At 36.9% G+C, this 25,163-nt stretch overlaps 2 protein-coding genes across 5 annotated transcripts in view; one reads left to right on the top strand and one right to left on the bottom strand.

Moving 5' to 3' along the window:
- Positions 1 to 10,750, top strand: part of LOC145987752 (retinol dehydrogenase 12-like) — a 212,318-nt gene extending 201,568 nt beyond the window's left edge. For all 4 annotated transcript variants that reach the window (XM_083122421.1, XM_083122422.1, XM_083122423.1 and 1 more), the window contains one exon: positions 9,781 to 10,750. In XM_083122421.1, coding sequence (XP_082978547.1) covers positions 9,781 to 9,895 — 115 coding nt within the window. In that variant the 3' untranslated portion in view covers positions 9,896 to 10,750. The remainder of the gene's footprint in view (positions 1 to 9,780) is intronic.
- A 2,996-nt stretch (positions 10,751 to 13,746) lies between these two features.
- On the bottom strand, positions 13,747 to 24,383 carry LOC145988313 (uncharacterized). The gene is made up of 3 exons (XM_083123175.1): positions 24,310 to 24,383; positions 20,328 to 20,386; positions 13,747 to 18,235 (listed from the first exon to the last, which is right to left on the bottom strand). Exons 1-3 carry the CDS (start codon positions 24,325 to 24,327, stop codon positions 13,969 to 13,971), a joined length of 4,344 nt encoding a protein of 1,447 aa, XP_082979301.1. The 5' UTR covers positions 24,328 to 24,383; the 3' UTR covers positions 13,747 to 13,968.
- Between the last annotated feature and the right edge of the window lie 780 nt (positions 24,384 to 25,163).

The raw sequence follows: 25,163 nt of genomic DNA, 5'->3' as shown, positions 1-25,163 counted from the left end.
AGTGGATGCGATCCACTATTTGCTCTTATTTCTGGGTTGCGAACCACGGCCCATTTGATTATTGGGTTATAAACATCAGGATTCATGTAAAATTGACCAGATGTGTTTACTGTTAGAGACAATATTTCGCATTTTTTGTGTATTTTTACTCTAATATCACAATTTCTTCTATTCAGGCAACATTTTTTATTAAATTTTGGACTCACAAAGACATTTTTCAACTTTTAACTTGTTATTTTAAAAGTTTATTTCCATTTTTTACTCTAATATCACAATTTCATCTATTCTGGCAGGAGTGTTTATTGCAATTTTGACTTGCAAAGATAATTTTTTCAACTTCTTTTATTAATTTTTCTATTTGTTGCCTTTTGTATCTTATATTTTTTAATTCTTAACTTTGAGTTTTGTTTTTTATTTAAAAAATTTCTCTATCACTAAGGAAGAAGTACTTTTAAGTAAAACTGTACCCACAAAGTTTATTATTACTATTATTATTAGTATTATTATTATTATTATTGTTGTTGTTTTTGTTTTGATGTAGTTGTTGAATCTTGTTGTTGTTGTTAGGGTTTATTGACTTCCACTACGCTATTTTTGGTTTGCTTCGTAGGAAAGTTTGTTTATTTTAGAGTTTCCTCGGTATTTTCTTACTGTTAGGGTAGGTAAAGTTTCCTAAATATATGAGTAGGGTTCCATATATTCTTGTTCTTGCATGTTTTTCATATGATGTGATCACAACAACTCTCCAAGTGCTTTTACTGCATGTTTCCATTTTTATTGAGGCTTAGTGATTCCTAGAGCCACTTTATGCATGAGAGAAAGCTTGAAAATTTCGATCTCAGATAGCCGTCAACCTTATGGCAGAGTATTTTCGAGTATATTTTAGTCTTATTATGGGGCAGTAGAATATCATGGCTTGCTTATTTTTTAAGTATGTTGCGCAGTTATTGTATTTTTGCTTTTGCTTTCTAGATAAACTGTATGAAATGTTTAATATTTGTACTTTTTTTTGCACTTATAAGAGGCCAAACTTTTACTGTAACTAAAATTATTATCTCTCTAAGCACTGAAACCCCTTTACCAAGAGTACTATAACTGAATGTTTATTAATATTGTTTCTTTCATCCCTTAAATATAACTACTTAACAATATAATGACAAATCACAGGACAAGACGATGTTAGCAGATGACTACGTGGCTCTTAAGTCCACCTGCCAAACTTTTCTTACCATGCTATTTACCCTTATAGTCTTTTATTCGGGGTACGTTTCAAGTACTACTTGACTTTTTGAGTGTTTGATTAACACCAGGGGTTATTTGTATCTGTTATGCTGTATTATTTGAGGCTTCTTTTTTTTATTCTACAATCACTATATGTCCCTGAGAACTAAATTTCCACTGACTGAAGCTTAAAGCTTAGGCTCTACAGCATGTTGAATGGTTAAGCACTGGTCAATATGAATTTTACAGAGGCTAGTAGGAGGCATAGGAACACACGCCAGAGCCTTATTAGCGTGCAAGAAGCATTTTCAGGGAGTACTACGAGGAAACGAAGTTGATTTTTTTGAGGGCTTTACCAGTTACACAGCCAATATTTGCTATTTCAAGTAACTACATGTACCAAAACATTTTACAGCCCAACACTAACTAGACTTCAATTTATATTTTATTAGGTGCTAAATGTAGCAAGAACACTGATTGTACATACTTTTGAGAATCCAACTATTTCAGGATTTTTTCTATGTACGCATATTTTTATTGATTACTAACTTTAACAGACCAATCAGGAAGACGCCAAAATTCACTAAACTTAGTACTATAGTGTATGTGATTGCATGAAAAGTAGAAATTATAACAACCACAAGATTTCGCTTTTTTTGCTTTTGGGACTAATCGTGACGCTGAGGATGAATGGATGGCCAAAAATCTTAAGGACTGGGTGTATTTTACCATTACAGACGCCTATGTAGAAACACTAGAGTACTGTTAGCTTTCAAAATTGAGGTTATACTGTACTGTTTTTTAAATATTTCGTATTTGGCACGCTTAACAAGTTACATTTATATCCATTTCAGGACAAATATTGCTAAAACTCTCAAATTAATGTGTACAACTTTATATTTCTGCTATCAAAGGAATTAACAATCCTATTTTACAAACAAAGGGTATTGTTTACACTTTATTTACTTCAATCTGAGACTAATATTTTACAGTAATTGAATCATTCAGCCCTAGTCAATATTTTACTGCATCAGAAAGTTTGTTATTAATCTAATAAGTATCCTATTTTGTGCTATTCTAACGCAAACGTTGTTTAATTCACTGGTTATAATGCAAACTTTTGCACAAATTCGATATATTCACTACCTTCAAACCAAACAATTGTACTTATTTAGCGCATTTCATTTATATTTCTTGTAATTAACTTATGTTTCTTATAATTAACAAACTAAACTAATTACTTTGGCATGTTAAAAACCTTATTTTTTACTATTTCCTATTCTATCAGGTTCTATATTGCTGTTTTTATCAATTATGTAAGACCACACTCTGGTAAATGCACATATATTCTCTTTTATACACACGCACGTCACACACACACACACACACACACACACACACACACATTTACACACTTATACGAACATACATCTGACGTTTTTCAATATTTTGCTATGAAGTTTGCATCCACGCTATTCAAACAAGGGCAGGCAATGTAGTATTTATGAGTATTAGTAATCCCAAAGTGGTGTTTTTGGTGTCCAAGTTCAGATGAGAGGCTGCTATGTGCCTTTTGCAGGGGATTGCATGTGAAGTGTATGCATATTGAGCATTATTGAGTGTGTAGGCTTCCAAGTTTTGCTGTTATTTTCCTATAATTCTGTGAGACTGTAGAGAGTTCTCCCTTTTCAACCAGTTTTCTTTCATTGATTGGATACTTTTTGGGAACTTAGCAGTTTTTTATGTTATGAAGCAGATTGTTGTAGAATATTTTGCATGGTCTTTTGTGATATTGAGTGCCTGCTGTAACGGAAGTAAGTATCTTTCCTTCTTGTGTTGATGTTCTCGTGTAGGTTTCCTATTTTCGGTCAAGTTGCAGTAGTGAACTTAGCAGTTTTTATGTTATGAAGCAGATTGTTGTAGAATATTTTGCATGGTCTTTTGTGATATTGAGTGGGTGCTGTAATGGTAGTAAGTATCTTTCCTTTTTGTGTTGATGTTCTTGTGTAGGTTTCCTATTTTCTGTCAAGTTGCAGTACTTAGAATAATCGCTACTGTCTTATTGATCTACGAAGCTCCTTTGAATAATCATTTGCATGTGACCCTATACTCCACGTTGTACTTTGTTCTGGGAGCTATCTTTTGAAGCCTTGGCATTCTGCTAGTACAGTATTATTATCGTAGAGGTAAATTAGTTCGTGAAAATATGTATTTTTCTGATTAACTATAGTCGCTTAGTTGTTCTAGCAGGTATAAGTAGTTACTGCTGATGTTGTTAATTTTCTATTCGCAGGGGCTATGTATGATGTAGCGTATTTGTGTTGGCTGTCCCTTTTATTCCTATGTTGTTGAGTTTCTCCATAAGCATGTCCTGTTTTACTCTATTCTATGCCTTGTTGCTGCTAGATATCTGAGGTATGTTGCTGGTTCATATCTGAGGTAGCTTGTTTGACTATCTATTATTTTTGCTATGGCTGTGGCTATTGATGTCCCTTTCTGAATTCCATGTTGGTTTCTGTTTATCCTTGTTGCTGCTTGTTATCTGTGTTAGGTTGTTTGACTTCAGGACTATCCTTTTTTAACTTTATTGTTGATTGCTGTTTTGTTTATTTCCTTATTTGTTTTTATTTGTTTACTGAATCTATTTGTTTTGTGTCTTGTAATATTATTTACTATAGTAACAAAATTATTTTTAAAAATTGATATTTATCAACATACTTGTATATTTCTTGTTCAGTATTTGTCAAACTTTAATTTATTTTGTCCGCTATCTTTAGCAAGTAACACTATTTTGAAATTTAATATATAAATTCCTGAAAATTTACTGTAACTTTATATCAACTAACATATTTATTTTAACAATAATAACAAAATTGTACAAAAGTTCAAATAGCAGAAGAATTGTACTCTTAAATTATTAACTTTGAAAGAATAGTACTTTTAAAACATTAACTTTGAAAAAATAGTATTTTTAAAACATTAACTTTGTAAAAATTGTACTTTTAAAACATTAACTTTGTAAAAATTGTACTATTAAAACATTAACTTTGTAAAAATTGTACTTTTAAAACATTCACTTTGAAAAAAATGTACTTTACACCAGAAATAATCAAATATATAGGAAAGAAGGAGAAGTTCTGTTGCTCAGAATAATAAATGTGGGATGGAAGGAAAATAATTTTGTTACTATAGTAAATAATATTACAAGACACAAAACAAATAGATTCAGTAAACAAATAAAAACAAATAAGGAAATAAACAAAACAGCAATCAACAATAAAGTTAAAAAAGGATAGTCCTGAAGTCAAACAACCTAACACAGATAACAAGCAGCAACAAGGATAAACAGAAACCAACATGGAATTCAGAAAGGGACATCAATAGCCACAGCCATAGCAAAAATAATAGATAGTCAAACAAGCTACCTCAGATATGAACCAGCAACATACCTCAGATATCTAGCAGCAACAAGGCATAGAATAGAGTAAAACAGGACATGCTTATGGAGAAACTCAACAACATAGGAATAAAAGGGACAGCCAACACAAATACGCTACATCATACATAGCCCCTGCGAATAGAAAATTAACAACATCAGCAGTAACTACTTATACCTGCTAGAACAACTAAGCGACTATAGTTAATCAGAAAAATACATATTTTCACGAACTAATTTACCTCTACGATAATAATACTGTACTAGCAGAATGCCAAGGCTTCAAAAGATAGCTCCCAGAACAAAGTACAACGTGGAGTATAGGGTCACATGCAAATGATTATTCAAAGGAGCTTCGTAGATCAATAAGACAGTAGCGATTATTCTAAGTACTGCAACTTGACAGAAAATAGGAAACCTACACAAGAACATCAACACAAAAAGGAAAGATACTTACTACCATTACAGCACCCACTCAATATCACAAAAGACCATGCAAAATATTCTACAACAATCTGCTTCATAACATAAAAACTGCCAAGTTCCCTACTGCAACTTGACCGAAAATAGGAAACCTACACGAGAACATCAACACAAGAAGGAAAGATACTTACTTCCGTTACAGCAGGCACTCAATATCACAAAAGACCATGCAAAATATTCTACAACAATCTGCTTCATAACATAAAAAACTGCTAAGTTCCCAAAAAGTATCCAATCAATGAAAGAAAACTGGTTGAAAAGGGAGAACTCTCTACAGTCTCACAGAATTATAGGAAAATAACAGCAAAACTTGGAAGCCTACACACTCAATAATGCTCAATATGCATACACTTCACATGCAATCCCCTGCAAAAGGCACATAGCAGCCTCTCATCTGAACTTGGACACCAAAAACACCACTTTGGGATTACTAATACTCATAAATACTACATTGCCTGCCCTTGTTTGAATAGCGTGGATGCAAACTTCATAGCAAAATATTGAAAAACGTCAGATGTATGTTCGTATAAGTGTGTAAATGTGTGTGTGTGTGTGTGTGTGTGTGTGTGTGTGACGTGCGTGTGTATAAAAGAGAATATATGTGCATTTACCAGAGTGTGGTCTTACATAATTGATAAAAACAGCAATATAGAACCTGATAGAATAGGAAATAGTAAAAAATAAGGTTTTTAACATGCCAAAGTAATTAGTTTAGTTTGTTAATTATAAGAAACATAAGTTAATTACAAGAAATATAAATGAAATGCGCTAAATAAGTACAATTGTTTGGTTTGAAGGTAGTGAATATATCGAATTTGTGCAAAAGTTTGCATTATAACCAGTGAATTAAACAACGTTTGCGTTAGAATAGCACAAAATAGGATACTTATTAGATTAATAACAAACTTTCTGATGCAGTAAAATATTGACTAGGGCTGAATGATTCAATTACTGTAAAATATTAGTCTCAGATTGAAGTAAATAAAGTGTAAACAATACCCTTTGTTTGTAAAATAGGATTGTTAATTCCTTTGATAGCAGAAATATAAAGTTGTACACATTAATTTGAGAGTTTTAGCAATATTTGTCCTGAAATGGATATAAATGTAACTTGTTAAGCGTGCCAAATACGAAATATTTAAAAAACAGTACAGTATAACCTCAATTTTGAAAGCTAACAGTACTCTAGTGTTTCTACATAGGCGTCTGTAATGGTAAAATACATCCAGTCCTTAAGATTTTTGGCCATCCATTCATCCTCAGCGTCACGATTAGTCCCAAAAGCAAAAAAAGCGAAATCTTGTGGTTGTTATAATTTCTACTTTTCATGCAATCACATACACTATAGTACTAAGTTTAGTGAATTTTGGCGTCTTCCTGATTGGTCTGTTAAAGTTAGTAATCAATAAAAATATGCGTACATAGAAAAAATCCTGAAATAGTTGGATTCTCAAAAGTATGTACAATCAGTGTTCTTGCTACATTTAGCACCTAATAAAATATAAATTGAAGTCTAGTTAGTGTTGGGCTGTAAAATGTTTTGGTACATGTAGTTACTTGAAATAGCAAATATTGGCTGTGTAACTGGTAAAGCCCTCAAAAAAATCAACTTCGTTTCCTCGTAGTACTCCCTGAAAATGCTTCTTGCACGCTAATAAGGCTCTGGCGTGTGTTCCTATGCCTCCTACTAGCCTCTGTAAAATTCATATTGACCAGTGCTTAACCATTCAACATGCTGTAGAGCCTAAGCTTTAAGCTTCAGTCAGTGGAAATTTAGTTCTCAGGGACATATAGTGATTGTAGAATAAAAAAAAGAAGCCTCAAATAATACAGCATAACAGATACAAATAACCCCTGGTGTTAATCAAACACTCAAAAAGTCAAGTAGTACTTGAAACGTACCCCGAATAAAAGACTATAAGGGTAAATAGCATGGTAAGAAAAGTTTGGCAGGTGGACTTAAGAGCCACGTAGTCATCTGCTAACATCGTCTTGTCCTGTGATTTGTCATTATATTGTTAAGTAGTTATATTTAAGGGATGAAAGAAACAATATTAATAAACATTCAGTTATAGTACTCTTGGTAAAGGGGTTTCAGTGCTTAGAGAGATAATAATTTTAGTTACAGTAAAAGTTTGGCCTCTTATAAGTGCAAAAAAAAGTACAAATATTAAACATTTCATACAGTTTATCTAGAAAGCAAAAGCAAAAATACAATAACTGCGCAACATACTTAAAAAATAAGCAAGCCATGATATTCTACTGCCCCATAATAAGACTAAAATATACTCGAAAATACTCTGCCATAAGGTTGACGGCTATCTGAGATCGAAATTTTCAAGCTTTCTCTCATGCATAAAGTGGCTCTAGGAATCACTAAGCCTCAATAAAAATGGAAACATGCAGTAAAAGCACTTGGAGAGTTGTTGTGATCACATCATATGAAAAACATGCAAGAACAAGAATATATGGAACCCTACTCATATATTTAGGAAACTTTACCTACCCTAACAGTAAGAAAATACCGAGGAAACTCTAAAATAAACAAACTTTCCTACGAAGCAAACCAAAAATAGCGTAGTGGAAGTCAATAAACCCTAACAACAACAACAAGATTCAACAACTACATCAAAACAAAAACAACAACAATAATAATAATAATAATACTAATAATAATAGTAATAATAAACTTTGTGGGTACAGTTTTACTTAAAAGTACTTCTTCCTTAGTGATAGAGAAATTTTTTAAATAAAAAACAAAACTCAAAGTTAAGAATTAAAAAATATAAGATACAAAAGGCAACAAATAGAAAAATTAATAAAAGAAGTTGAAAAAATTATCTTTGCAAGTCAAAATTGCAATAAACACTCCTGCCAGAATAGATGAAATTGTGATATTAGAGTAAAAAATGGAAATAAACTTTTAAAATAACAAGTTAAAAGTTGAAAAATGTCTTTGTGAGTCCAAAATTTAATAAAAAATGTTGCCTGAATAGAAGAAATTGTGATATTAGAGTAAAAATACACAAAAAATGCGAAATATTGTCTCTAACAGTAAACACATCTGGTCAATTTTACATGAATCCTGATGTTTATAACCCAATAATCAAATGGGCCGTGGTTCGCAACCCAGAAATAAGAGCAAATAGTGGATCGCATCCACTTTAACCTGTAGATACTGGAACTGAATGTTCCTAGTTCAGCCAAATTCGTTACGCCTTAGGTTAAATAGTCTTTGCAATGTTACAAAAAACGGCAGAAATACCGCGTAGATTACTTCCACCAAATAAAATTGGAACCTAAAAGAAAATCAATACTCGTGTGTAAAAATTTGGCGACACTTGACTTCCATTCAACTTCGGAAGAAGACCAAGCGATGGGGGCCGTAACAATAGAGAACCTTTTTTCCCCTCACGTGTCCATGAACGCGCGCGGTTTGGGGGTGCCGATGAATGCAACCACATAACAGGTTCTTCCGTAACAGGTTAATATTAATAACATGGATTCTGCTCGCATACTTCGTTTTCATATAGGATACATCGTTCAATTTCTTCGCCTTTAAAGCGAACATGTGTTATAATACCTTCTACCTCCGATCGAACGCGTCGGCACCAGTTGAATACGGGTAAATCCGGATCCTTAATTATACCAAATATAACTCACCACCGACGCCAAAATGGCCGAAAATGTCTTTTGTACATTAATGGAAAAACCATTAATTCCAAGTTCCCACGTGTGCCTAAAGCACCCATGACTCATATCCGGCAGAAACGCATTAATAAAATACAACAATAGTGTTAGAATAGTCCGAAAACGAACTCCATAATAGTGTCTTTTGTACCTTAATGGAGAAACCATTAATTCCAAACTCCAACGTCAGTATAAATCATCTGTGACTCATATCCGGCAGAAACGCATTAATAAAATACAACAAAAGGTTAGCTTAGGCCGAAAACGGAATACATAATAGTGTCTTTTGTGCACTAATGGAAAACCATTAATTTCAAACTCACACGTGTGCATGAGTCATCGATGACTCATCTCCTCCTCCACCCACGACACGTGGCGCTAGATTAAATAACAATAGCTTCACCCTCGAAAATGAATAAAAAAGCCATTAATGTCAATTAAAGGGTCTATTGTTTGGTCTAAACTCTAGTGGAATCTACTAGCCTACAATGTGCTTGAGACTGTTAGAAGTTTTAGAATGTGTTTTTATGAACAATCTTTATCGGTTTTGAAACTCCTTTACTTGGAACTCCACACACTAATAAATTGAAGTGAAACCAAATCTTGAAACATGAAATGTCGATGTACAATCGGCATATATCTTGTAGTCATTTATTAAAACAGTTGCTACTCTTCACAAGAGCGCTTTTCAACTAAGCTTCGAACCAGTTTCGGTGGTCTGTTGAAATACGCTGCGAAGCTATGGGTTCCTGGTTCGAACCTTTTGGCGGGACATATTTATTTCATAGTGTGTTTTCTGCTCTACTCCATAACTTTTGTCATTCAGCTCAATTGACTTAGGAACGTGAAATGGAACAAATATAAGTAGATTACATAAACGAAAATAAAGATCCAAAGTAGTCACTCTTTTTCGAAACCGTAGCTTTACAATTTCAATATCTTCTTTTCAGAAACTGCAAAAGGTCCCGCTGCTCGTCGGCTGCAAGGGACGACACGGCAGCCAGGAAGCTCTGGGAACTGAGTTCTAAAATGGTTTGCTTCGATTCTAACCCCTTTTCACTCTAGCAGCCGTTTCTGCTCTTTTGTTCGCTATGTATGTTTCAACCTCCCCCTTCTCCACACACACAGCACTCCAAGTTGCCTATCAACTGATCAGTCTTTACACATTCCACAATTCCTTTGTATTTAAGTAGTTATTCATCAATAATTCCTCGGTTTTATATTACCACTTATTCGTAGTGGTGAGGATCTACCCGATGGTAACGCTGTTGCCATGCATTTAAAGAGTGTCGGGTTGGAATCGCAGTGGAAGCATATTCCACAGTAGTTCGGATCCCAGTTTGAACAGTAGGTCCAGACTCGATTAGCCTGTCTGTGCATAAAGTGGATTTAAAATTTGGCATTTGACTTCGTTACAGTGCAATGGATTCAACTCAAACAAGCATATCACGAAGTAAGAAGCAAAAGTCAAGTCCATTGTATGGACTGCTGTATGGACTGCTGTTAAAAGTAAGAATCTATGTATGGAGGAAAAAACAAGAATGACTATATACCACTCAATATGCACGATAGAACATAAAATATATGTGGTTCATCGTGTGTAAGAAAGGCGGGATTCACATGTTGTTGATGTGGAATTATGTTCGTGGGTCGGTACGCACTGTAAAAGTTGGGTTAGAAATGACATTCTAAACGCCAAGTTTCCCTACCATACAACTACAGTAAAATATTTCCATGACTGTTTTAAAATATTAACAACTCTTACATAGTTGATCTTAACGTAATTTTTATTATTCAGCTTTTTAGAAAGAATGTATTTATGGCTTCATTGGTGCACACAACTGTAATTTATAAACATGATCTTACATTATACAAGATAAAATATTCAAACTTAAATTTGAAAGTCTCAAATCTGTACTGTTTGGGCTAAATATATATAATATTCAAATATGTGGGTTTGTGTTAAATCTTTAATGGTCTGGAATATATAATATATATATATTTTACAGGAGAAGGAAAAACACTTGAGCTTGATTAGGTTAGAGATGAGATTTAATATATATCCTACTTATCAGTTATGCGAGCCACTTCGGTGATAAAAAAAATTGACAAAACTCATTTTGGTCTAAATTGGACTTACGCCCGAGTGGGGGTGATGGATGCCCAATCAGTGGCATATTTCTTATATAATTTTGGGAAGATTCTTTTTAGGTTACCAAATTTGTATACAGGGTGTCTCAAAAGTAATAGCGCAAACTGACACAGGTGAAAGTACACGATAATAGAAGCAAAAAAGTCTCTGTAAACATTGGTCCGCAAATGAGCCGTTTTCGAGATAATCGCGAATATGTGATTACAAGCCGCCACTGACTTCATTGCTTGTGAACGTCGTCCTAGTTGGTAAAATGCTAATAAAGTGTGCGAATGTGTGTGTACAAGCCGTCACTGACATCAGTGTTTGTAAGCGTCGTCCTAGTTGGTAAAATACCAGTACGAAAAAACAGGAAAACTTACTTTATCATGGAATACATCACTACTTTACTAGTATGTTCTACGTTACAATTACTGTATACTCGTACCTGTTAAAGGAGGTGTTCAAAGTGTCGTTCTTCCATCTGGATGCAATACTATACGCGATTGCGCATTTGAATTCTTTCGAACACCCCCGGTTCATTTCGGAATTGTGTCACAAGCCTGTACAGTTCTCTGTTCCAGTTCATCTTCTCTAAAATGTTCTGTTTTGATTGCAACGCCATTTCTCCGAAATGATCTGTTTGATTACGACGCCACCTCTCGGAAATGTTCTGTTTTGTAAACAAAGAGCAAACCTCGGACCGCGGAAGGAGTAAAGCACTCGGTGTTTACAAAATGCAATCAATGACGGCTTCTAACCACACAATCGCACATATTATTAGCATTTTACGAACTAAGACGACGTTTACAAACAATGAAGTCAGTGGCGGCTTGTAATCACACATTGGCGATTATCTCGAAAACGGCTCGTTTGCAGACCCATGTTTACTGAGACTTTTTTGCTTCTATTATAGTGTACTTTCACTTGTCTCAGATTACACAAACTAATACACAAAAGGAGCTATCGATGTAATAACACCGAAAATTTGACCTAATTTCTATTGCCATGTTCAAGCTTAATGTTCATCTAACCTACGTAAAAGTTTCTTGGGAACACTGTAACATGTAAAATATCAGCACTATGCGTTGAAAACTTAGTGGAACACAGCCTACTGTTGTCTTTACGGTTGGTCAGTTGCTGAATGGTGTCCTTTATTCCACAAGCTGCTACTTTTCGGCAGGGAAATCTTTGATGACTGGAACCATCAACGGACCACAATGATTTTTCAATTGTGTTTGTTACATTGTTAAGAAATGGTTTGCTATGCTTTCAATTCATTTTCTTTCTTTCTGACAAAATAAATTTCAAACCTCCACACTGTCGACATCTCAATTTGGAAGGTAATTTGTTATTCATAAGTAAGGCTAGGATTTTTATGACTTAAAAATCACCAAAATATGCAAAATAAAATATGCTCTTATAACCTAAAACTTTACAAAATATGCACTATAATTTGAAAAATATGCCCTTATAAATAGACTGTTTCAAACATTAATATCTAACTTATGCTGAAATATTTTCATATACGTACCATTTTTAGTTCACTTTATGGGGCCTGATGAGTTCAAATGCACAATGAATACTATCTGTAAATTTTCAATTAAAAATTGAAAAAAAATTTTGCAGTCCAAAAAGAAACAAACAAAAAAAAAACCTCGAGTGAACATGACAGTAAGAACGAATCCACTTGGAAAATGACTGTATATTTCTTGACAAAGCGAAAATATGCTGAATATGACCGAAAATTCAACAAAATTTGCTTTATCATGTAGAAATGGCCAAATATGCCAAAATATGCCCTTAAAAACACCTTAATTCAATTACTTTCTTCACAATATGAATTTCTATATATTTAGGGAACACATCACCCTTACCAAAAAAAAATATGCTAAGTCATAAAAATCCTAACCCTATTCATAAGGAACACTTAGCTGACAGTAGTAGAGTGCAAGCTCTATACTCGCACACCGATGTAATAAAATAAAACTTAACGGATACAAATAAATAATTTATTGCTTTATATTTACAAGTTAAACAGATGATGTGAGGTTTCGGTATCACAGGTGGAAAAGCAACCTTCGCAAAATTATATCCGGCTGAAAAAAAATGAATGACGTCATGCTTATTAAAGTACATATTGATAAATTCATCAGCTGACACTCACTTGCATTTAGCAAGTATATTTGTGAGAGGACCAAGTCAGTTAGTCTACTCCATTCTTACAAATGCTACATAGCATTCAGTACATCATTTTAGAATACAGTCAAAGGAATATAATGATCTTATTTAACATTACATTGCTATTAACAACATATTTATATACTGCACATTCATCATTTTACCAGGTGATGTTTGACAAACTTTCCGTTTGAATCAGCAGACCAAAAGGAGTAGAAAAAACAACATACCTGTGTTCACATTTTTAAAATGTTGGTTCAAGATTTATTTTTGCACTCCAATCACATGCTATTAGTATAATTTTTGATAAGAATGATTGTATGCGTAAAAGGCATCTTTACATGGTTTTCCAAAAGTCCCTCCTATATATAAATTCACTATAACTTTGTAATGAACAGAGATATTTCAGTGAAATAAAGTTTGTACTTCTCAGCAGTCTTTTAAGAAGTGTTCTCGGGTTAGTAGCCATGTTAAGTCGACTTAATCTGGCTGGTAACCGGAGAACACTTGTTCCTATAGTGAATTTATATGTGGAAAGTACTTTTGGAAAACCTAAGCACCGGATTACATACCACCATGGCAAGATGAAACCCTGCCCATATGGTGCTTCTTTAAATGTAATGCATGGATTTAATTTTATTATTGTAAAATGTGTGTGCAAGAACAGTACACACAATTACGTATTATGACATATAATTTACAAAATGTACATAACTTACCTTCTTAAATATTCGCAATTACGTACAACTGGAATATTGGAAGGAACCTCGCGCAAAATTATCCAAAACCACACAAATTTCTAGAACCCTGTTCAGTACATAGATCTTTACTTATCGTCCTTTGAATGGCGAAAAATGCTCGTTACTTTCACTTCCCCCTTCTTGTCTCCTTCGAATCGAAAGAGGTGATTGGGCTTTCGACGCACTTTACCGGAATCTCTGTACCCTGAAGACGATCCTTCATCATCCTCGTCGCCAACAACGCTGGCGTGCTGGTAGAAGGTGACAAATCGTTCTTCGGGTGGGATCCCGCCATTTCCTTGGTTGTATTTTGGTTTATGTTTTTGTGTGTGTTGGTTGCTGTGTTTACTAGATGCTGATGGACTGATGGTGTGTACAAGTGAAGGGTCTGACTGATATAAGGCTAATGGACTTGGAAGAAATTCGTGCTTTGGTCCAATTGAACTCGTTGAGACCTTCGTGCTTCTCTGTTCATCTTGTCTCCTCAAATCGCTACTTCTTTGTTTTGAGTCCCTTGCAACATGCAAGTTAGTACTCGACTGAGCAATTTTAGGCACGGGCTTCGGTTTTGCGAATTCTTCGTCGGATGAGTCGTAGTCTTCGTAACTCTCTCGAACTTGGTAACCGTCGTCGTTATGCAATCTCATTTTTGAAACTGGCTTATGCAAGTAATCATCTTCTGGCCTAGGACTGACTAGTGGCGATGGGGTAATCGGACGAAACTCAGTGCTTACACGATTGGTGTCGAAACCATGTTCGTCGTCAAAAAGAGAGTCATCAAGCATTAGAGAATCCCTCCACTCTTCGACATGAGATGGCAATGAATGTTCGAAGTCGTCAGTTGCCTTCAGTGAGGATTGTCGCTCGTCAAATACACGATCCACTGAAGCTATTGGTTGCTTATGCTTCACGCCGTCTCCCTTCATACCCTTCTTAACGTTCACTGAGAGTTTGTGAATTAAACGCGGTCGCTTTTGAGATTCAACATGTCGCCTTAAGAAAGGATTTTCTTCCAACGAAGAATTATGGAAATGAAGTGAGCTCGTATCTTCGTCACTGTCACGCCTTTGCTTTAAATTGTTCCTTATATCCAAGAGAATTTCTACCTGAGGTGCCCGATTGTATGGTCTGGTTGATGAACTCGTCCTCTGGCTGGTTGGTGGTTCATCTTCCGTCTCTCCATTGTGCGAATGATGAGGAATTCGATTGGCTGAATTTTGCTCCAAAGGCAAAGGGAATCTCCGTGAATTGCCTTTCAGTTGAGGGGGTAGGAGGGCCTGATTCCGAGGATGCAATGGGAATAGTTCATCATCGTCGTAGATGATGTGAGGTTCTTTGTTTCTCTTATCTTCATCACTGTATCTATGTCTTCCGTTACTTTCTCTCGCATGTGGTGGTACGTTGGCTACAGTTTCTTGATGTTCAAAGCTGTCAGCTTCATGAGTACCTATTTCGGAACTGTTGATTCTGATACGATTTTTCCTTCTCTCGGATGAACGATAATTGTTGCTTGTGTGATTGAAACTTCTTGTCTCATGACTAGGTACTGACTCACTAGGTTCATGTGGTTCAAACAGGCCTCCTTTTAAAATATGTAAATTATGTCTTTGACCACTTGGTCTTCGTATTCTCACATTAGATTTCTTCAATTCCTCTTTTGGTCTTCTCAAATTTGCGTTGGTGTCATGGTAATCTTCACTATTCCTAAGTCGGTCCTTGTTACGGCTTGGGAACTCTTCGTTAGGTCTTCTCAATACATTACTTGGTCTTTGCACCTCGTCATCAGAATGTTCAAAATGTTTGTGTCTTATCTCGTTCCGGTATGTTCTTTGATCATTTTCGTGGTTTGGATGTATTTCTTTAGAATGTATGTGTCTTTGACCTTGGTTCGTTCCTTGAGGACGCCGTCTACGCTCTTGTGGTTGCTTCCTATTTCTTCCCCCTTGTGTGTTAGAATTGATTTCGTGATTGTTTCTTGTATGTGGAAGTTGAGTGTTTACATGGTCATTGGTATTTTCTGTTCTCCTCGGTCTTTCAGAGTAACTCACCGGACTATGCCGTTCGTTATGTATTTCGGGCAAGGATTGTCGTCTCTCGTCCCTGTAATCACTTCCAGGTAGTTTTATTGGTATAGTATCCCTATAATCAGCGTCATTTGGTCTCTCGTAAAACGTGCCTGGATGATGTTCATTAGTACTTGAATGTTCTTGAGGATATCTTTTGCTTGGCGTATAAACGTTTGGACTCCTGTTTTCATGTATGTAGTGTGGTTGGCGTCTACCTCCTGAAGGACTTTGGTGTATTGTTGATTCTGTGTTTCTGTGCGAATCTGGTCTTCTCACTTGATGTCCACTCGGTACTGCTTTGTTGCGCGATTCTTGCTCGACCAATGGTGGCACTAAATGGACAAATTCATTGTTGTTCGTACTCTGGTGAATGTTTATTTGTTCTTGTACCTGATGTGGCTCGCCATGATGGTAAATTTGTTGAGTGTTTTCACTGGTTGGATACTGTGATTGGTGTTGCACGGCTGGGTTTGATGGAAGTCCGTAATTTATGTCGCTTGGGAGCGAAGTTGGGTGGAATGTATGTTCTAGGACATCCTGTGGAACTCCTACGTTATAATTATTTTGTCCAGGCTTTTGATGCAGTTTTTGACCGTAGCCACTTGCATGCTCTTGGATGCTTAGATGGTCTTGCATGATATTGGAAATGTGACCATCAATGTCTACTATTTCAGCCCCAGGACTTGGAAATCTTGTAAGGGAATGACCTGAACCAAACTGCACAGAACCTCCACGTACTCTTTGTGGTTTTTGATATCCATTCGCCAAATGATTGAAGTTTTGGTTTTGTTGGGAACCATAATTTACAGTGGGTAATTGTATTGACGGAATTTCATTCAGTTCCTGAAGTGTGCGCTGTTCCTGTGGTACAAATTTAACCGACGGTAGTGGATTCACTTGAGTGTCAGGCAGATGAAGTGAGTTTTGTTGATGTGTACTGTACTTAATGTTAGGCAATTGATTGTTTGGCACGAAACCCGTATACTCATCATGTGTTACCTCTTTCTGTCTTTGTCTGTGTTTCTGTTGTTGGCTTGTTTGAACATGATTCAGTTTACTATAACCAAGGTGAGTATTCGATTTTAGTCGGTAACCGGAAATTACCGGGACAAATTCAGGTTTCTTAATCGAGTCGTGAACTATTATCGGCTTTCCTGGATCCTCTGGGAATGCATCTGGCTTTGACGGTCTGGTCCGTGGTCTGGATGGCGGTTTCCTTTCCCGACTTCTGTGTGGAATTTCTGTCCTGTAGCTACTGGGGTATTTATTATCAGAAATGTCTGGCTTGACGCGATGGGTAGTCACAGATGATGGTAAACTTGTCTTAGGCTCATCTTCAATGATGATACGTAACTCCTCTTGTGGTTTCTTCTGGGTATTGCTGTTATCGATATATATGTTAGATATTTCTTCGCTTGAGAAGTGTGGAGATTCTTTGAAACCAGACGAGATAGTTTCAGGTGTTGGATCATGTTGTTCAGTGTTAATTACGGATGTGCTGTGTTCGGTATTGAATTTCAAAATGACGTTGTCAATATCCGGAATTTTGAAGAATCCATTGTTAGAATTCTGGTCTTCAGTTGGCGAAGAGGAATGTGCAACTGGCAACTCTTTGACTTCGTAGTGGAGACCAGGAGGCGACCCGTGAGTCAGATGGGGATGAAGCTCTTGCTGATTATGAGTGAAGAAATTTTGCTGCAAGGATGAGTGTCCTTGACCTACACTAGGAGTGACGAAGAGGTCGTTGGTGTTGTGATGCGCGTTGATATTGATGGTACTTCCTGGAGAGAAGTAACCAGTTGGAACACTTGTTATGCCGTGCAGACTAGGAGCCAGTGCACCATACGGTTGACCTGTGACGACAACATTGCTGACCTGAGAGTAACGTCCGTCTCCTCCTGTTGTAAAGCCAGAGTTCACTGAATTAAGGTGAACCGCTGAAGAGGGCATCGTAAGTGGCTGAGCTTGAGGGGCCGATACCATGTACCCTTGACCTTCTACATTAGTTGGCGAATCGCTGAAGTCTAGATCCGCTGGCAAGGATTGCGTGTGAAGTGTCAACTGAGCAGCTGGCTTTACGTGTGTGTTTACTCCCAGGAGGCCCATTGGCAGTCTAGGTTTCTTGTGTAGGATGCCTCCACCGCGCAGAAAAGGCAGTCTTCCTCTTCCTCTTGGAAAGCCGTGGAAGAGAGGCCTAGGTCGATGCATCACCTTCGGTGGTTCATCTACATCGTGATGGACGTAGTGAACTTTGTACGGTACGTGGATGACTAATTTGTTAGGATCTCTGAAAAAATAAAGGACATGTTTTAATTCCTGTCGCATTAAGCAATTTTGTGAAGCAATATTTACATTTAAAAAAAGTTAGTTATTATTAGTTGAAACGAGATAGATCTCTGAGTTATTCGAGAGACAAATTTCGTATTATCCGTTCTTTGAAATTGAGAAAAGAAATTTCTAGAGTTGCATATTGAACACCACAAATTGCTCATTAAATATTTATCTCTTTATCTTAAATATTTATCTGAATCGAGTGTAAATAATTGCAGCATTTTGAGTCAAAATATGCATAGAAAGTAAGTTATTATTATATAGGGTTTAGCGTCGTAGCCTAGTAATCAAAGGATCCCGGGTTCGATACCAGGTGGAGGCATATGGTGATTTGGATCCCACTTTGAATTGCAGATACAGTCCCGATTAGCCTTACTGTACATAAAGTGAACTTAAATCACCAACTCAATTAATCAATCTTAATAGGGTGGTCGTTCAGCCATCCAATATTCATTTTTAAAGAAGTACAAAGCCCGCTTCCATGACAGTGAATAGCAAAGCGTGCTACGACTCCAAGGGTGCCGGGTTCGAATCCCGACCTGGACAAGGATGTTCATCAATTTCATCATATCATCACTCATCTTCGTCTTCGCGATTAGCCAAACGTGGCAGAAAGGCGAAATAAGATAAACCAAATCTTCAATCATAAGTAAATACAGAGTGGTCACAAAGTGGGTGCACACCCCTTTATTTTCTACGCTACGGTGGTTATGATTGAATGCTTGATATGCAAACATATCTAGTTGTGTAAGAGTCCAGAACATAGGTATGGATACTGTCATTTTCGTAGCACACCCGAATTCTGCGCCATGTTCTTGGAGAAGTTTAGCGAAGATAATCCGGGGTCACGTGCGTGAAGGCATCTACCACAGCTGCCCGTAACTCTTGCGTTGTGCGATACCCTTTAATTCTGACTCTGGCATTTGAAGAGCCTCCAGAGATGAGGTCGGGACTTCTTGGAGGTCAGTAAAAGGGAGATGGGTAATCTTCAGAACCTCTTCCAATCACCTCCCGGGGAAGGTCTTATTCAGATAATGGAACACTTGCACACTTGCAAAACAAAGTGTGCCAAAACATGGCACAGAACTCAGCTGTTTTACGAAAATGACTATCTCCATACCGATGTTTCGGAATCTTAACCACCAGGTATGTGCCCATATCAATAATTTAACCTTAACCATCGGAATGTCGAAAATAAGAGGGAGTATGCCCACTTCTTACCAATCTGTATAAAAATTAAAGACTAAAATTGATAAACGCTGTAAGTGCCACAAGAATTCAAACACCATTTTCCACGTTAAACTGTGAAATGTGCCACGCTTGATAATGGGTTAAACGTGAAAAGTGGCTGGTAGCCCTCTAAGTAGTTCAAAGGGCGTGTAAAAAGGCACTAGTGTGAACGTTCTTACGGACTGATGTGCTGAACGATGCGATTTCCCAACACTTTCGCTTTTGGCACTTACAACGTTTACCATCTTTAGTCCTCAATTAGCTTGATGACCCACATATGGTAGTACAAAAAACATTAGAGGAAGAAAAGATAAACAAGAGGATAATATATGTATAATTGGTATGAAAACAGAATGGAAGTATAAACACGTGAATATGTTAGGATATTATTGGGGGACACACTATGGACACCATCGACTGATTAAACATTAGTACAATGTAGATAGCAGTATTGCCACATGAGGATAAAAATCTCTCTCAGCGCAGAGAAATTGAGGCGGACTTTTAAGTGAAAAGGAACATGAGAAATTTCATGAAAAATATAGAAATTGCAGGGAATTATACCCCAAATCCTAATATTACTATAATTCTATGAAAATACTGCAAATAATAATAATAATAGATGACAATGTTTTTTGTAATTGCGATTTCGTTTTTCTTAGGAAAATGGAAAATTTGGACGAAAAGGGGAAATCCTGAACTTTCAAGAGGGAAATCTTACCCTCTGCTTGTGGCAACACTGATATGTATCTGCATGACATAGAATGTAATATAGTATAAATGTAGACAAAGTGCATGGTTATGGTGAAAATACTTACGGGTTAGGAAATCTAGCGTCTGCTGAGAATGAAACTGCAGTCACAGCGATGCAGATCACCTGGTAAAGAAGGGAGGATATTATTAGAAATCAAGAATCGGTTTATGAAGTAGTATATTTCTTCAATAACTATGAGTAACAATTTAGATAGAATTGTATCGGGCTATTTTCTCACTAGAGAATATCAACATTCCTCCACTTTATTACTACATATAATTACCTTTCCAAGGTACTATTATCGTATGGGTGAAACACCTACGAATCATATATTTCGGACTTCTTTACATTGCTAACGTGTTGCGGAACATTTATTAAGGCGAAATAATGCATTTCTAACTAAGATAATGTTTATTTTCTCTATTTACGAGTACTTACTGTTACTTGTTGTTTCGAATCTGTAACACATTATGGCCGTGATAGCATACTGGTTTAGGGGGCGTTCTGAGAGTGTTTTGTCGATTTATGCAGTGGTGCAACCTCGTTCACCGGAAAATATCTACTTTCGTGCCCCTATTTGAAATTATGCTAATACGTCGCATTTACGTGTAGAACTTGTAAAATAACCTTGCGATTTACCACGTTCATTGTCCATACACAGCAATTCGGAACCATCTTTCTTTCGCAATTCGTTAATGCTCTTCCTTTACGCACAACACTCTTGCAACCTTGAATATTGACGTCAGACGAGGAATGCCTACGTGGTTAGGTTAGGCCTGTTAGGTTAGGTTCCATTAGCATAAATACAAAGAAAAAATAATATTTTCGCTAAGAGACGCGTTACCTTTGTATTGCCTAACATGAAAAAGGTCTCTCCTGTGACGTCAGAACACAATGTTGCTAGAGTGTTGTGCGATAAGTGACACCCATTCGGGTCGGAACCATCTTTCTTTCGAAATTGGTTATGTGCTCTCGTGCTAGTGAAAACACGGCGAACCTTGAATATTGACGTCAGACGAGGAATGCCTACGTGGTTAGGTTAGGCCTGTTGGGTTAGGTTCCATTAGCATAGATACAAAGAAAAATTATTATTTTCGCTAAGAGACGCGTTAGCTTGTATTGCCTAACATGAAAAAGATCTTTCCTGTGACGTCAGAACACAATGTTACTACAGTGTTGTGCGATAAGTGACACCCATTCGGGTCGGAACCATCTTTCTTTCGTAATTCGTTAATTCTCTTCCTTTACGCACAACAATCTTGCAACCTTGAATATTGACGTCAGATGAGGAATGCCTACGTGGTTAGGTTAGGCCTGTTAGGTTAGGTTCCATTAGCATAAATACAAAGAAAAATTGTAAAAACAGCTCTCTCCTGTGACGTCGGAACACAATGTTGCTACAATATTGTGCGATAAGTGACACCCATTCGGGAAAAATGGCTTGTTCCGAACTCGACAGGTGGTTCTAGTGAAAACACGGCGAGGCTGAAACACTGGCTACGGGGTTGCATCGTCTTAACACACGGAACATTGCACTCTCATGCAAAAAGCAAATGGCGGGAGCAGAAACAGCGTGTCGGACAGAGATTTTCGCAGAAAACAACACGCATTCACATTAAAATGGATCAAATCTACATTCAGGAACTTCCAAAACGCTCAAGAAAATGATTTCCGTAAGTACTTTCTCCTGTAAATTTGAAGGAAATTTGAAGGAATCCGTTTCACCCATACGATAATGTTACCCCTTTCCAAATGTGCATGCACATACTGGTATTTTGTATCTTTGCAAAGCAAGTTCTTTTTAAAACATATATTGAAAATAGCTCCGTCTAGCATTTGACATGGAATCACCTAACTGCATACAGAACTTGCAGTGCATCAAATCAAGATTGATGTGCATTAATTGACATAATGATTGTGTCTCATCTTCTAAATTGATGCATTTTTATGGCAGTGGGCAAAAGTGCCCTTTGATGCATTTCTCTGTGCATTTTGAGCTTTCAGTATAGTAATAACGTGCAATTTATGCACACTAATGTTACTGGATTAAAAAAATACACTTGGGCACATTTTGAGCAATAAGATTAAACTTAACATGACTTACAAAAACTGTTGTATTTCTATTTAATTGCAAACTGACTGAAATGTTAATTTAATAATGTGCCAATATTTTCATGAGATGTGACGTTATCCAATTTTTCCTCTTTTGTTCGTTCAAGGCCTTCTTTGTCTCGGTGGCTTGGGCAACCGTCCCTTACCGAAAGGTGGGTACGTCGCTGTTGATATTTTCACCCAATCACATTTCAACTAATTTCAAAAGCTCTCACTAGATGGAAGAGCAAATGTCTTAATTTCAAAGTATCGATATAATAATAAAAAAGAACAAAATAGGTTAATATTGTTTGATTAAGTTTGAAGTCTGCAGTCCAGGTCTAAACAGGAAGAATAGTTCTGATGAGCTTATATGTACTTTAAATGCATAACATAAAATTTGTCAAAACTTTTACTTGAAAATGCTATAGAAGGCTTCTTTACACGGTAGCTGTACCCAATAGAGACAATATTTAAAAAAAATGAGTTATGGGTTAAGGATCAAGTTGCTGAAATTTATGGCGGCGGGGAAGTGGGCATCAGGGGCAGGTAAGTATGTTCAATGAGTGTCACACATGAGGAGCCCATGTATCAAACTGTGAGGGCCTTTCCCATGGTAACGTTCTCGCCTTGTAATCAAGGGGTGGCAGGTTCAATACCCGGAGGAGGAGCATAGTGATTCGGATGCCATTTTAAACTGTATGCCCATCTGCGCATAAAGTGGACTTAGAAACTCAAACTGTGCTACTAAGATCTCCGATTTTACACACCCCATGAATTGATTGGCATAAATTGATTCTACTAAAAGGAAAAGGCTTGGCGCTAAAAACGTCTTTCACGGAGACTCGATTTTTATTCCTGTTCAGAAGATATTGAAGTGGTTCCTAAATGTCGACGTTTAAGTTCATTTCATGCTCAGATAGACTTATCGAGACTGAACCTTTAGTTTACAGTAAAATTCCCACGGTTGTACAATATAACTCTCCAGGGGGTAACCCGCCACTCTATGAAAGAAATGTGACATCATTACCAGCGCGGTAGAGCAATGAAATGAATCTTGCAATCACAATTCATGTTTCTTGTAGGCGAAATCATGTAAGTTTTCTCATGTTCATCCAATAAGTTTGGTGTGTTAGCCTTCGTAGCGCAACATACTCGTGTTTGGAACGTTATTTTAAGTATTCGGCATATTTTTCTCGAATGTATCGAATATGCTTTCCTCAGGCAGACTTTTAATTCTCCTAAATATTTGTTACAACCTTTACAACCTTTGCACTTTAATTTTTTTTCCAAAGGTTTTTTAACACCTTTTGTTTAAAATTTTGAAGTAAGAATTTTAGATAAAGGGATATTTCCCCATATACATTGGAGGTTACAAAATGACCCAAAGTGCCGACGCACCAAAAAATTTTAATTCATTCATTCATTCACTACGAAAACAGAGATCACAGGTTTGAATTCCTGGTTAAGGTATTGTGTGTGTTCCCATCCTCTATCTTTGATTGATTTGGTGTTTTAAGTCCACTTTATGCACAGTAAGGCTAACCGGACTGGACCTACAGTTTAAAGTGGGATCCGAACCCCTTGTGCCTCCACCAGGTATCGAACCCGGGACCCCCATCCTCTATCTATTTCATCAGTTCAGCATTGATCCTGACAGTCGAGATTAACCTAATGTGTAGAAAAGCGACGTGGGAGAAGCAAAACAGAAAGAATAAAGTCAGCGTATTAGCGAAAATCGTCGTTATTAGTTTCTGGGTTCGATTTCTGACATCGCTTCGCCACTGATGCTACTTTAAACCCGCCAACACATCAGCGTAGGTGGGTCAGTCAAAGTAAATAGAACCAACAGTTGAATTACACTTAGAAACCGTAGACACTTCCTTCTAATGACGCACAGCTTGATGGACTCACAACACAGAATGTTCCACAACTTCCACTGCAGAGGAACCTACCAGAATCTTCATATCCATGATGGAAGGATACTGTTCGCACTTAACACCGCGGGTGACGATGACACCAAGACATATTAGAGCGCTACTGTCACCTCGGCATTTGCCCTCTTTGCTTATAAACTACGGCGTGCTTCGAAGAGTTCTGCTTTCGGAGCCAGCTTCCGAAACGTCCTTGGGGGCGTGCCCTCTTCCTTCGGGAAGATTTACACGCTCCTGTAGGCGCCTGCATCTTCACGGGTGGGTGGACAAATGGCAACTGCTCTCGTGTCTCTCAAGATTAGGAATTTCCTGCTAGAGTTGATGCGTGCACCTGTCAGCAAAATTTTACCCATGAAGACCATGGTGTTATCCACTATCTGAGTTCTTGCAAGGTTTCCCAACTTGGAAACCTTTTTGAAGATTAACTCGATCGATAATCCGATAGAATCTATTTGGCACTTACCACTGGGATGGCTTCACGTCGTTCCTCTGTTCCCTTTTTTTTCTCAAATCGTCGCGATTAGCCTACCGTTTACCGTTGGGTGAAGCAGGTATAGGGAACTCCAAGACAATGTCGACAAAGTCCAGCCCATGAAATGCAATATTTTGACCATTTGTCTTGCTTCTCTTGTAGACCCATATCAGTCAGCTCAGGAACCAAAGGATATATAATATTGAATAATTTGAATAATGTTTGGATTGGATTTAATTGAACATAATTAGATTGGATGTTTGTAATTATCCGTTAGCAATCTACGTCTCATTTACCTAGCTGAAAAGTGCTGCAGAAAGCTACCTATTGTACCACAAGTAACTTATTCTTCTTGCCGTTGGAATCACTGTTTCAGCCATCTGTGCAGCTGATTTGGCGGTGA

Source organism: Lepisma saccharinum, chromosome 5 (genome assembly GCF_977018435.1).
Source record: "Lepisma saccharinum chromosome 5, izLepSacc3.1, whole genome shotgun sequence".
Taxonomy (NCBI): Eukaryota; Metazoa; Arthropoda; class Insecta; order Zygentoma; family Lepismatidae; genus Lepisma; species Lepisma saccharinum.
The sequence above is the reverse complement of the archived record's forward strand: the minus strand, read 5'-3'. Positions and strand labels throughout refer to the sequence as shown.

What these genes read in the sequence shown, in the direction of transcription:
- LOC145988313 (XM_083123175.1), bottom strand. An exon ending in GACGCTAGATTTCCTAACCC is followed by an intron (nt 18,236 to 20,327) that starts GTAAGTATTTTC and finishes TTATTTTTTCAG; the next exon opens with AGATCCTAACAAATTAGTCA.